Raw genomic sequence first — 13,146 nt, forward strand, 5'->3', positions numbered from 1 at the left:
TTTTTCTCTATATATGATATGAAATATTCTCATTTGAACTAAAACAATTTGTTGATAGATAACGTGTGTATACACATTCTGCTGTTGTTGGTATGAATGTGTTTCTTTTGCGTCTTGAATAGAATCGTAAAGGGCAATGATTCTTTACTTATTATTCTTCTTGCAATTGATTGCAATTGATGAATTTCATTTCAAGTTCTTGTATATATCAATTCTAACCACAAGTCATTGTATTATTGGTTTGTTATATTCTCATAGTTTCAATTTTTGTTTCTTAAATTTTATTACCTAGACCAAACATTCATGAGGTAAATATATATTCATTACAGATTCTGTAAAATGTAAATAAAAATTTAATACAATAGTGAAGAGAATATTCTACCACTTATAGGTGGATAAAAACTCACTTAGGGATTTGTTATTCTATATCATGTTAGTGGAATTGCAAAATTTAATTTATTTAATGTATTATATTTTCGAGTAAAGGGCGGTTTGCTTTAAAATTGAACCAAATCGAGATTTAGAATAACAAATCTAATTTTTAGTATCAAAATCATACCGAATCGAAATTACTATTAGAATTGAATTAAACCGAAATGACTCAATTCGATCTTTTTTTTTTTTTTTTTTTTAGTAAATTCAGTTTAATTTTAAACCTAACGGATTAAATTTTATAAAACTGAGTTGAATTACCTTAGAACTTTGATTTGAATCAAAGTTGTCCTGACCAAGTCAATCAAATCGAACAATGTCAATTCCATTGAACAGGGCATATTATTTACTTCTGAAAAATAAATATGATTTGAACCTAATGGCTAATAAAGTCATTCTTATATAAAAAGTAAAAACATATTCTTACAGTAGAGAAACCTATATTCAATTTCCTTTTAATAAAAAGAAATCAAAATGATTTGAATCTTATGAAGTCAAAGACATAATTTTCTCCAGTTAAGATTCTTTTCTTAGAATAGTGTTAAGATTTTTTTTTTTAGAATAATCTGAACCCTAATTTTTAAATTTTATTTATTTATTTAACTTTGGCTTTATTTATATATAATTATATATTATGACTGCCCTTAATGCTGGGTGAAGAGTCAATGTGTCTCTTGGAAGAAAATAAGTGTGGCTTATTAGGACACAATTGCTTCAGGACATGTGTACAGTTGGACCCTCCAATCCAACATTGTTTAGCTACAAAAGTACAGCTAGTTTGAAATATTTTGCATCCTATGATACTATAATAGTACAAAGTAATAATAATTAATAAATCATATATTATAAAAAAAAATAATAGAAAAATGAGTGAAACTTGAAACTGAAATAATATATCCAATCTTTGTTGTATTATTATAATTAAAAGGGAGATTTATCCAATTAATAGATTATTTTCTTTTTTTTTAATTAAAAATATGAAATGGTTGTATATCCCCATGTCTTTATCATTATAATAAATTATTGATTATTTTTATTTAGTCCTTCTGTATTTTATATGCATTATTTAAATTCTTTTTAGCATTTAGGTCTATTGTACTATGATGATTAATGTTTGAACACTTCCAAATTCAGAAATTTATATTATTTTAGTAGGATACTTCACTTCACTTATGTCATCATTATTAATTCTGTGTTTTAGTTTTATGCTAATGTTTCAATTATCGATAATTAGATCATTGCAGGTATTTTTGATATTACTGTTTTGAGTAAAGTATCATATTAAATACATTGATTAAAATTAATTTACTAATAAATGTGATTTATTGAGTGGTAAAAAACTCTAAATTATCAAAAAATAAAATTAAATTTTTTTCAGCAAGTCTCGAGTTTGGATTTTGAATAGAGGAGAAGGATTAAATAAAATAGAACAACGGTTTTTTATTATATAAATCATTTCAATTTCGACATATTAAAATATATTTATTTTCTCATCATCTCTGAAATATTAAAATATTAAACTTTTTGAAAAAAATAGTTTTCAATTGCACACTAAAGCATAGCCAAGTTCCTGTACGATATATTTGCCCCAAATTCGAATCCTCCATCCCGAATACTAAAAAAAAAAAAAAAGGAAGCTTTCAGTTTGAATGCTAAACAAAAATATTTTAACACTGCCAAACTAAAACCTAAATTATCTTGCAATGACCTACATTCCATTCCTTGGAAAGAATGGTAAAGTACAATTTGGAATCATAGAACTTTTCCAATGCCAACCTCAGAAGCTTGAATCCAAATCTTGATAAAAATTTATTAAAATTAATAATAAGCCAGCCATTACACATAAAAAATAAACTAAAAGCTAATCAAGAATCTTTTCCTATTTGAAGAAAAAGAAAACATTGGGTTAGGTTCTTTTGCAGTTGGACTAAATTTCCAAGAATTACTTCTATATCTAAAAAGAGATACTATATATTCCAAAATTAATAAAGATGTCTCTTTTAGAATAATGGCATGTTTTATTCTTAAAATTGTCCAATGAAGTAATCGATAGGACTCAAACTCGAGACTTCTCACTCCTCACATAAGTGAAAAGACCAACCAAACCACTACCTCATTGACTTAACTATTCTATTTATTAGAAAATATCTTAAAAGTCAGTTTATATTCGCGCGATTCTAAATTATATAAATAACTAAAGGTTGATATATATAAAATTTAAAAATTATTTGAGATCTAACTTTCTTGCAAATTGCAAATTAAAGGTCCTTTGTTTCTTTTCCTTCTGTAACTTATCCCTACATTGAGTGCCTTGAGAGATTTGGCCTACTAAAGAAAGTTATTATGCTAACAAAACAGATTTTTTTTTCTCTCTTTGTTTTTTCTTCTTTTGTTGACTGTCTATATACCTATTTTATCCTTAAAAAAACATGATGGATGAGTATTATCTATCCAGAATGAGCCTTATCCAAATGGGTGTATAGAGGTAATCATACTTTACTAGATTTTGCATGCTTAAAAGTTAAAACACCTTTTCTAATCATGTTTATACATTGTTAATCATGTGCAAATTCATTGGGCCCTCTAGTTAATGGCCCACAAATGTTCATCTCTAAGCCTGTTCTGTTTTATTAGGTCCATTGTTTTAGATAAGTATTGGAATTTCTTTTTTATACAAAACTAATTGAATTAAATTATGTTTTATATTTATATTCATGAATCCTTGTATCGCTATCTATCTATTATTCAATTTTGTGATTCATTTACCAATAATTAAATTCTCTTTATAAAATTATTCTACTATAAAAATGATACATTTATCGTCTAGTTAGTCTTCTCACTTATGTGAAGAGTTAAATGTCTCGAGTTCGATCCTCTCGAATATATTTGATGAGTCTAGAAAAGGATACCCCTGTTGTATAGCCTGCAGTATTTTTTAACTCATCGGGACTCCCAACAAATCAAAAAAAGAAATAGTAGATTAAAAAAAAAGAGTTTTTTTGTTCTTTTATCATAATTTCTTTAAATTGAATACCACCTGAAAACATTGTCTACAAGCTGCAAAGAGTGGGATAAAATTTTCCTTATGATGGGCTGATTTCTTCTGTATTTTAGGCTATATAACAAAACATATAGCTTAACCTTAAGAACCTGGACCTGTGGGCTGATTTCTTCAGCTCTATTTTTCACTTTACAGTCTTCAATCATACTACCAAAAGAAGACTAAGTCCTGAACCTAGCTATGGATATTGACATTCAAAGCCCAAATTAATAAATTTATATTTTCTTTTAATTTCTTTTATAAACACATAAGTTTTTCTAAATTAATCCCTTTTAAAATTATATTTAAATTCTCTTTACATTATTTTATTATATATTCTCTTTACATTTATTTTCATTAATAAAATAGTGCTGCCACCTAAAATAATTGTAATATTTTGTTTAATAGATGAAAAAAATAATAAATTGTCTCCATATATATTAAATTATTGTTAACCCATTTCAAATTAATTTTGCGTCTAATAATTAAAAAAATTGATAATTAGTTTGAGATTTTTCTTTTTCTTATTATCAAAATCAATTTAGAGGTTCTATTATTAAAATTTTTCTTTTGACTATTGAAACTTTGACTACCGCATACTTTTCTCCCTTTCGTATGATCCGAGGAGTTGGTTTAGAGTACGTGAAGTTAGGTTCGATTAGGTTGTAGATTAAGCAAATTCCTTTATCCTTTCCATTGATTAACATTATTGTTTATAATAATAACAAATTCTTTTATTCAACGATTTTTAAAAACATAATTCTCCACATTGACTTATTCAAAGTGTTTTTAATATTTTTAATTATTTCTTAAGTTTTGTTGGATAATTGTTTTTTTTTTTTTTTTAACTATCCGGTGTTCTAAGTCTACTGGTCCGATTAATCTAGATTCGCACTGAGCAGACTTATAAAGCAGTAACGGATCCACTTAATAAAAAGAGATGTCTTCTTTTTTTTTTTTTTAGAATTTTCTAGTATATATATATTTGTCTAAATTAATCAATAAAATTCAACTTATTTATATTTTTACGCCTCTTTTTGTAAAAAAATTATATATTGATCCTAAAAAAAATATTTATGGATCCACTACCTGTAAGGGAGGACATGTATGGAAATTAGGGGTGTAGCAAAGCACTCTCTCCCGAGTATTTTAATTAAAATACTATTTCTATTATTTATAACATTATATATATATATATATATATATATATATATATATATATATATATATATATATATATATAGTACCTCTTGAGTGTTGTCCAATTATTTGGGTTATGATCCTCAACTGCCTCTCAATTTTCAACAACCGACCATTTTACTAAAATAATTACTACTATTTACCAGTTTAAACATTTCTTTCCTTCATTCTACGAGTACTAATAAATAAATGGAATTTTGATTTTTGAAGATATCAATGAAGTTCATCCAATTTCCAAAACTTGAAGATTCAATTATAGAAGGTTAGACTGATTCTACCATTCATTGAGTTGACTATTACTGCGTTCACAAAATATAAATTGTTTTACGAGTGCTTATTTTATTATAAAATATAGATCGTTTTGAATATTTTATGAAATAATAAATGATATTTTTTTAATGTTACCCTTATTTACATTAGGTATAATAACTATTTTCACAAGTTACTCTTAATTTTGAGACAAATGATCATTTGATCAAATTATCATTAATTTTATTATAATTTAAGAGAATTAATTATTTTTTATTAGTGTAAAAACCTTAAACGATTTTTATTTTAAGACTGATAGAGTATGAAATAACACTATCTTTTATTGGGTGAGTCGTAATAAAATTTTGATTAACATATACTCCCTCCATTTCCAAATACTTGTCACATTTGAGTATTTCATATTTCTTAAAAAAATCTTTCACTTTATTTAAATTACAATAAATTATTTGAGTGAAAATCATTCAATCACTATTGCTCATATACAACTGGTAACACAGAAAAATAATTTATTATTTATAAAATCCACAAACGTGATAAGTATTTGATAATATAATACTTTCTTAAATGTAATAAATATTTGGAAACAGAAATAGTAGTATAATTAAATTTTTAATTATATTTTATTACAGTTCATTAATTTAATATTCTAGTTAGTAAATTATTAAGTACATTTGATTTGATAATTATCTATAATATTATGATAGCATTATTAGTATAAAATGTTTTAAGTTGAAAAATAAAATTAAATCTGTATATGGATTAACATGGTTGGTTGAGATTGTTATGGTGACTATAACACTCCGTTTGGTATAAATGAATTAAAAATATGAAATTCATTTATAACTGAATTATAGTAGAATTCATTTGTAAATGAATCATGTTTGGTATGATTAATTTAAAATATGTAATTCAATTGAATTCTAATTGATCATATATGAAATAAATTTATAATTGAAATTTTATTTGCTTTTATTTCCTAAAATATCTTAAAATAGTAATTTCACAAAAATAAATAATAAATACTAATTTATATTTATGTTGTGCTATATAATTTTTTATATGTTAATTAAAATAAATATATAAAATAAAAATATTTCAGTTAATTTAGTGATAAATGTATATTTAACTTGAATCTCTCTCCTCGATAGTAAAAAAATGCTAAAAAAATTAAAATAAGAGATGAAAATATTAAAATAAAAAAGACAATAATAAGAAAATATTTTTCTAAAAAATAAAATTTTTAAATGGTTTTGGTCAAGTTTGATAAATAAATAAGTAAAAAAATTGAAAATTTGACTTTATAAATGGAGAAGAGTAGATGTACCATAAAAAGTTAGGTCGCTTAATTTTGTATAGTTCATTTGGAAATTCCACCTATTTTTATGATTTGTGGAATTTGTTGTAGTTATATTTAATTTCATGTAATTGAGTTTCTAGAATTAAAAGCTATATTTTTTTTCATTTCAACATAATAATATGGATTTATAAATAGATTTCACGAAATTTTGTGAATTTATTTATTCTAAAGAAGAGGTAAGACTTTGTATTTTATTTTATTAAGGACATATTTAATTTAGCTTCTTGTTGTGCAATCCATAACAATTGCAAATAGATTGGTTAATGTTAGAAAGCTGTTTGTTGACAAATGTTTGTCGTGTGATAAAATTTTAGTAATGTATGTATAATATGAATTTAAAATATTAATTTTAAAAAATAATTTTTACTAATTATTTTTATAAAGTCAATAAAGCCTAAACATGATATAAATATAAATTAACTAGCAAAAATTGATAAAAAAAAATACCAGTTAATGATATTTTTAGTTGAGTATCTCCAATGCTAATGTGAATCGTTTTTTTTTTTTTTTTTTTTTAATTGTCACATAAAAAAATGCAAAGTTTTTTGTAAAAATATTTTCCAATGCTAATGTTTATTTGGTATGCCAAATTGATGTGTTAAAAAAAAATAAATACACATGATCGATCACACTTCCTATTCCTGGAGGGTCTCTTAGACAATGTGTCATTTATTGCTCTATAGTGATTGGCTGTATATTAAATTATGGACCCAGAAAAATGAAGAAGAAAGAGGATATGCAAGGGGATTTGCAAGTAGTGCATTACAGATAATTTGAAATGCAACATCTATAAATAGAACATTTAATCACATAACTATTTATATCTTCTATTTTATATGACACATAAACCACAATCTACGTTAGCATTGGAGATGCTTTTAGCAACTCATGAGACTTTATCAGCTATTTATTTAAAATTTTTATAAAATTATTGAAAATTACATACAATCAAAAATTTTGCATCGATTATTGTTAAAATTACAATCTAAATAATAAAAATAAAATCTAGTTATTTCAATTAACATTTTTGAGATAAGCAAATTGGAAATAATAAAAAAAAAATTGTAAATCAACAAACAAACAAAAATCAAAGTTTTCTTGTCAAAGTGACTATATTTTATCTATTTAATTCCATTATTCAATTACAATTAAATCAAAATAGTCCACACTCCTAATTAAGATAACCAACTTGAGCGGACAAGTGCACACGCAACATGTGAATAATTTATTGCCACGCAAATTGGGATGATAAATAAAATTTATACTCTCTCACTATTTTTTTCTAGGACAGGTTGTATTTTACTTTTTAAATTATTTTTATTTATTTGAAAATAACTAACAATGTTATAAATTACAAATAATATTTTTATAATTCGGATAAGTCTACTCTAATTAAATTACCCTCTCTGTCTTAAAATTCTTATCTTACTTTATTTTTATATTTGTTGCAAATTATTATTTTATTTCCTTTTTTTTAGAAGTGAACGATATTTAAAGTTTGATATTTTTCATTTATTTAATATGCTTTTTGTCAATAAATATATTAGTTAAATTACTCCCTCTATCCCCAGTTGACAGATGCACTTACCATTTCACAAGAATTAAGAAAATTAATTATTTTAATTAAAAATATAAATTTGCAAGTATTTTTCCTATTATACCCTTAGTTTAATATGAGATATTATTTACTTTTTGCATCAATCAAGATTAATTAATTGTTCAAATTACATAACAAGATATAGTCTAGTAGTAACTGCATTGCAATCTGATAATAGATTCAGGTTCGAATCCATTTTTCTAATTAATTATATAAAAATATGTATTGAGAAAGGCTAAATTGAAAATGGAGGAAGCACTGTATTACTATTAATTAAATCTTGATATATTGCAAAATTAAAATATTAACTTTTAAACTTTCATTTATACATTAGCCAATTACCTTGATTATTGGTTAAATAATTATATTTTAATTGATTTTAATAATAGTTTAATATGCATCATTTAATTTTAATAAAATACTAATACAATACTTTAGATCTTGATTTACAAGTATGGATATTTGATCAATGGAGTTTGATAGTGTGGTCTGTTTCTCCATTGATGCTATTGCAGCATAGTGGCTTAAACTCATCTGTATTCATTATATGTTTCAAATTCTTTAAAAAATAATCCAGGTATAGAAGATCCAGAAGAGTTATTATTTTATCGTTCAAATCACTTAACGAATTAGGTAATACTATGAAGATTTATATCTTTTGTTAAGAACAATTCAAACGAGAAGATTGAATATTATATTTTTTAATTTTAATTTTATTGTTAAAAAAATATGAATTTTTTTGTCTGTTAAAAGATTAGCAAACTCTGTTAGCTACTAATAGTAAAGTTCTATATCTTATTTATATGAGTTTTTTTTTTGTAGTTTTTAATATTATTATTAATAAATTATATTTTCAAAAAAAAAAAAATCTTAAAATAAAGTTAAACTTTTAGTTAATGTTAAGTAGAGTAAGCTAACGCCAAGAGTAACAAAATGGATGAGGTGGAAGTGAGTTAATGAGTTGGAGTTAGATAACCCGAGTTAAACCAGATTCCGCGGTTAGGACCATGGTTAATTGGCAATAGAGTACAAAACACGACAGAGAGAGAGAGAGAGACTTAAACCAAAAGCGTTGGCTCAATAAATTAAAAGGAAAGATAGACACGGTGAGAGTGGTTATTAAAATAATTAATAAATCAAGATAATCATTATTTATCATCAATAAAAAGACAATTAAACAAATCAAAAACCCAAAACTTGTCGTTACTCTTACTCCGGGCAGCCCAAGCCCACGTTCTTTTTATACTGAGAAGGACCCTGCCCGTCCTGCCCGATACCTGACTGAGAAATTACGGTCAGTCAGTCAGTCAGTCACCCACACCAGTACTCTGTCTCTCTCTCCCCTTCTCTTTGAGATATTTTTTTCTATAACTTGGTGTCTCTGTGTCTCTACGATCACGATCGAACGGTGCAAAATGAACGGAGCATCCCACGCTTATTTCTCGAGGTTTTAGAGCTTCAAACCTCCAGATCTGCTATAGTTCTGCTCAGATCTTGATTTCTGGTAAGGTTTCGCTTCATGATTAGCTTTATTTTTCTTCGAATTGCCAGTTTGTAGTGATCTCTTGTTTTAGTTTCTTCAATTCGAGATTCTTTTCGACTTTTTGGATTATTAACCACTTTATGCTGTGAATTTCTTCTTTACTAACGATTCCGAGAGTTTTATGTCTATCTCTGATGATTTTTAGGCTCGTTTTGCTTTAATTTCCTCTTTTCGTTCTTTCTCAACGAAAATTTTCGTTTATTTTCCAAAAATTTAGTTATAAAAGATTAGGAATTTCCATTTCTGCTATGAAATCAACGTTTTGAAAGATTTTAATCGTTTCGGTTAAGCTTTTACTTGTTTCGGTGCAATTATTATGTCAAAATCTTCAATTTTCGGTTGAATTTTGACTAATATCTTCCAAGTACACCGTTAAAATCTTCTCCGGCGAGTTTTTCCTTCACTGAAAGTGCTTTCTTGTCTTTATTCTCTTGAAAAGTACATCTTTTCAGTATTATTATTTTTCTAAAAATAAAAAAATCCTTATTATTTCTCTATTCGAACTTTTACCACTGTTGGAGAAGCATTTTTTTTAAATTATTTCAATTTTATGGTGTGAGATCTGACGGCTCAATTAGATTTTTAATTAGATCTAATGGTCATCAGTTCATTGTCATGTTTTTGCAGGTCTCTATTATTTGTTTTCCTTTTTCAAAGCACGCAAATGGAGGCTAACTACAGCTCAGTGACCGTTACGCTAGGTAACGGTGTGCTAACGTACGCCGGGGATGCTGTAGCAAGTTTGCTAGTTTCGGCCCTGCTCAAAGCTCAGCTTTTAGCCCAGGTAAGTTAAAGTGTGCCTTTTCTTCTGATAAATCTTCTAACATGCTTATTTTCCTTATTTTTTCTTTAAATTTAATATTTTCAATTTCTTCTCGGACGGTCGATTGTTGGTACGGCCTTATGTTACATGTATCGTTACCTGCTTCAACTTTCTATTTTCTGCTAATATGCGCAATCATATATTGTTAGCTTGCGCTGTATGACTTTTGGGATTGGCTTTTTTATTTTTTCCTTGTCTTTTCCGTACGTTTAACGTGCGCCAATCGCCCAGTTTTTTTCCCTCATTTTTTGATCCGAGTTAGTCATGTCTAGGTTGGGTTGCGCTAAAGTGCGCAGTGGGGTTGAAGCAGTCTGCATTTGGAAGAGAATGTTTAACCATAGTTTATGATGCAGTTTGAGACTAGGTTTCTTACACGTGTGGCCGATTGAAATATAATATATTATCTTTTTTTTTTTTTTGCCAGTTTGTAATTAACTACTAATTATAGTAGGACAGGTCAGATCAGTCAAACGGAAGAGAAACATAGATATTGTTTTATAACAAGGCATGGTTTGGAATATTCTTTTGACGATGCTCTACATCTCATAGTCTGTCTTATTGACACGTGTAATTCGATGATTTGTTGTTTTCCAAAAAAAATAAATACATGTTGCTCCTCATGGTTTAATTTTGTAATACTATATGCAAATTTTTTTAATTTAATTTTTTTGGTCTATTTCTTGTTCATGGGTTGTCCTCTTCTGCAATTATTTTTATTTGCGGTGGGAAATTTGGTCGACTTTATAGCATAATCTTTTTTTTTTTTTTTTTTTCCTTTTTTGTTTTATTTGAGAGAAAAATTCGTAGTAACAGAAAGGGGAAAATGAAATTTTAAATTTTGGATATATTATATTAGACTGTTCAATCATGGTGATTATATATGTATATATGGGATTTGGATGAGTATTTCTTTTGTACAATTTATTCAAGGATTCAAGCTCAAGGAATAGATTATGTAAATTTAGGATGCTACAAGGATGATAAGCTTAATTTCTGCAAGATTGCATCTAGTTTCTAATTGGAAAAAGTGGGCGAAAAGAAAAGATGCCTCTGATGATGAAAGTTGAATGACATAATTCATTTATCAAATTATTTACTTTTCCTTATCGTGGGGGCAGCATATTCTACTGGCATAGAGGCAATGTCACCCCACTTCTTTTTTTAAAGAGAATCTATGCTGGCTATTCTTCCCCTGAAATAATATAGTTTATGGTCATATAAGGCATTCAGCTCTTGGTTTTTTGACTCTCTTTAAATAAGATAGTTTTTGCCCCCAATTCCCAAATGCTCTCATTTATTTCTGCACTTTTATGTAAATTCTATTAATCTGATGGAGTATTTTTCCCATGAAATTACAAACTTCGCATACACACTGGTAAAGCTTTTGTGAGATGGACTAAACAAGAATCAAATGTCCTGAACTATTATAGGCAGCAGTGAAAATGATCCTTTAACCAGTTTTTACACATGTTAAATGATGATAAACTAAGGCCGAAAGAACGGTGATGTGTGTTTTTTTTTTTAAAGAAAGTTTTTATGGATGAAAATGGGAATCAATTTAAAATGATATCACTGACTATAATTTTTGGTGATCTCAACTCAGGAGGGGTGGGGAGAAGTATTAAGTTTCGCTTGGGTCGTCTAATTTTGTGAGATAGATTATGGTTAACAGGGAATAAACACCATTTGTCTTCTTTATATGGCTAATTTTTAAAAACTATGCTTAATTGCTTTGTGTAATTGGTATTGCCTAACACTTTGCTTTGACCTGCTGCGGAATGTACTTCTTAAATTTGGTTTTCAGGACCCTATTGGTTCATTGCTGACTAACAAACCCAGGATGAAAGGAGATAACACAAACAGGCAGATCAAGCCAGTTGATGCAGGTGGAGATGATGGCGATGAAGACGATGGGGATGACGACGACGATGGAGATGGTGGATTTGGAGAAGGCGAAGAGGAAATATCATCTGAAGATGGAGGAGACAACGGCAACAACCCTAACAACAACAAGAGCAATTCTAAAAAGGGTCCTGGGGGTGGAGCAGAAGAGAATGGAGAAGAGGAAGAGGATGATGATGATGAAGAAGATGGTGAGGATCAAGATGATGACGATGACGACGATGATGATGACGACGACGACGATGGTGGGGAAGAAGATGAGGAGGAAGTTGAGGAGGTAGAGAATGAAGATGAGGAGGATGAAGACGAGGAAGCCCTCCAGCCCCCAAAGAAGAGGAAGAAGTGAGATAGACAAAATAGTAGAGGCTCCTCAAATACGTTATTTCCTGTGACTTGTTCTCTAACTTTTTATGGAACTACTTAGATTATGAGGTAGCCTTCTTAGGACAAACATGTTATGCATAATTATTTTATTTTCGTTTGCATGATTAGAGTACTGTAGAACTGTGAGCTGCGGGAAATGATCAATTCGAGAAGATGTGGTGATTATCTTAGCAACATTTAATCAAAGCTTACTTGTAGAATTCATCAGCAATTTCCTTTCCTTGTTTTGTTAGAGCTGATTTATTTAGTGCCCATTTGTTTCATTCTTAGTTCCTTTTTTTTTACCTAAAACTGCATTTAATAAAATGTTTATTGTTTTAGAAAATAAATGCAAGAATAAGCAAGTATATGAAGGAATCCATAATTTTACTGCAGATGAAAAGAGTACTGATTTTAAAACCAAGACTGATTTTATTTTTGAACTATTTAAAGAAGAGATCCAATTGAATCGATTTACCTATAGTTAAACCAATGATCCAATGATATTATATTATTAATATTTTGATATTATATTTATTTTATTATTATTATTATTATTTAATTAATATATATTATTAATATTTTTATTACATATTAATTGAACCAATGATCCAGCTAT

General features: G+C 27.3%; 1 protein-coding gene across 1 annotated transcript; it reads left to right on the forward strand.

The window, feature by feature from the left end:
• The first annotated feature begins 9,261 nt into the window (after window positions 1-9,261).
• On the forward strand, window positions 9,262-12,759 carry LOC105636511 (uncharacterized). Its single transcript, XM_012219795.4, has 3 exons — window positions 9,262-9,400; window positions 10,067-10,223; window positions 12,067-12,759. Exons 2-3 carry the CDS (start codon window positions 10,104-10,106, stop codon window positions 12,508-12,510), a joined length of 564 nt encoding a protein of 187 aa, XP_012075185.1. The 5' UTR covers window positions 9,262-9,400; window positions 10,067-10,103; the 3' UTR covers window positions 12,511-12,759.
• The last annotated feature ends 387 nt before the right edge of the window (window positions 12,760-13,146 follow it).

The sequence above is a fragment of the Jatropha curcas genome, chromosome 3 (genome assembly GCF_041381405.1).
Source record: "Jatropha curcas cultivar XTBG-Jc1 chromosome 3, XTBG_Jcur_1.0, whole genome shotgun sequence".
Classification (NCBI taxonomy): domain Eukaryota; kingdom Viridiplantae; phylum Streptophyta; class Magnoliopsida; order Malpighiales; family Euphorbiaceae; genus Jatropha; species Jatropha curcas.

Bases quoted from the DNA above. Each gene is read 5' to 3' on its own strand.
- LOC105636511 (XM_012219795.4), top strand. From the start codon at position 10,104: ATGGAGGCTAACTACAGCTCAGTGACCGTTACGCTAGGTAACGGTGTG. The intron at 10,224-12,066 runs GTAAGTTAAAGT...TTTGGTTTTCAG, and splicing joins AAGCTCAGCTTTTAGCCCAG to GACCCTATTGGTTCATTGCT.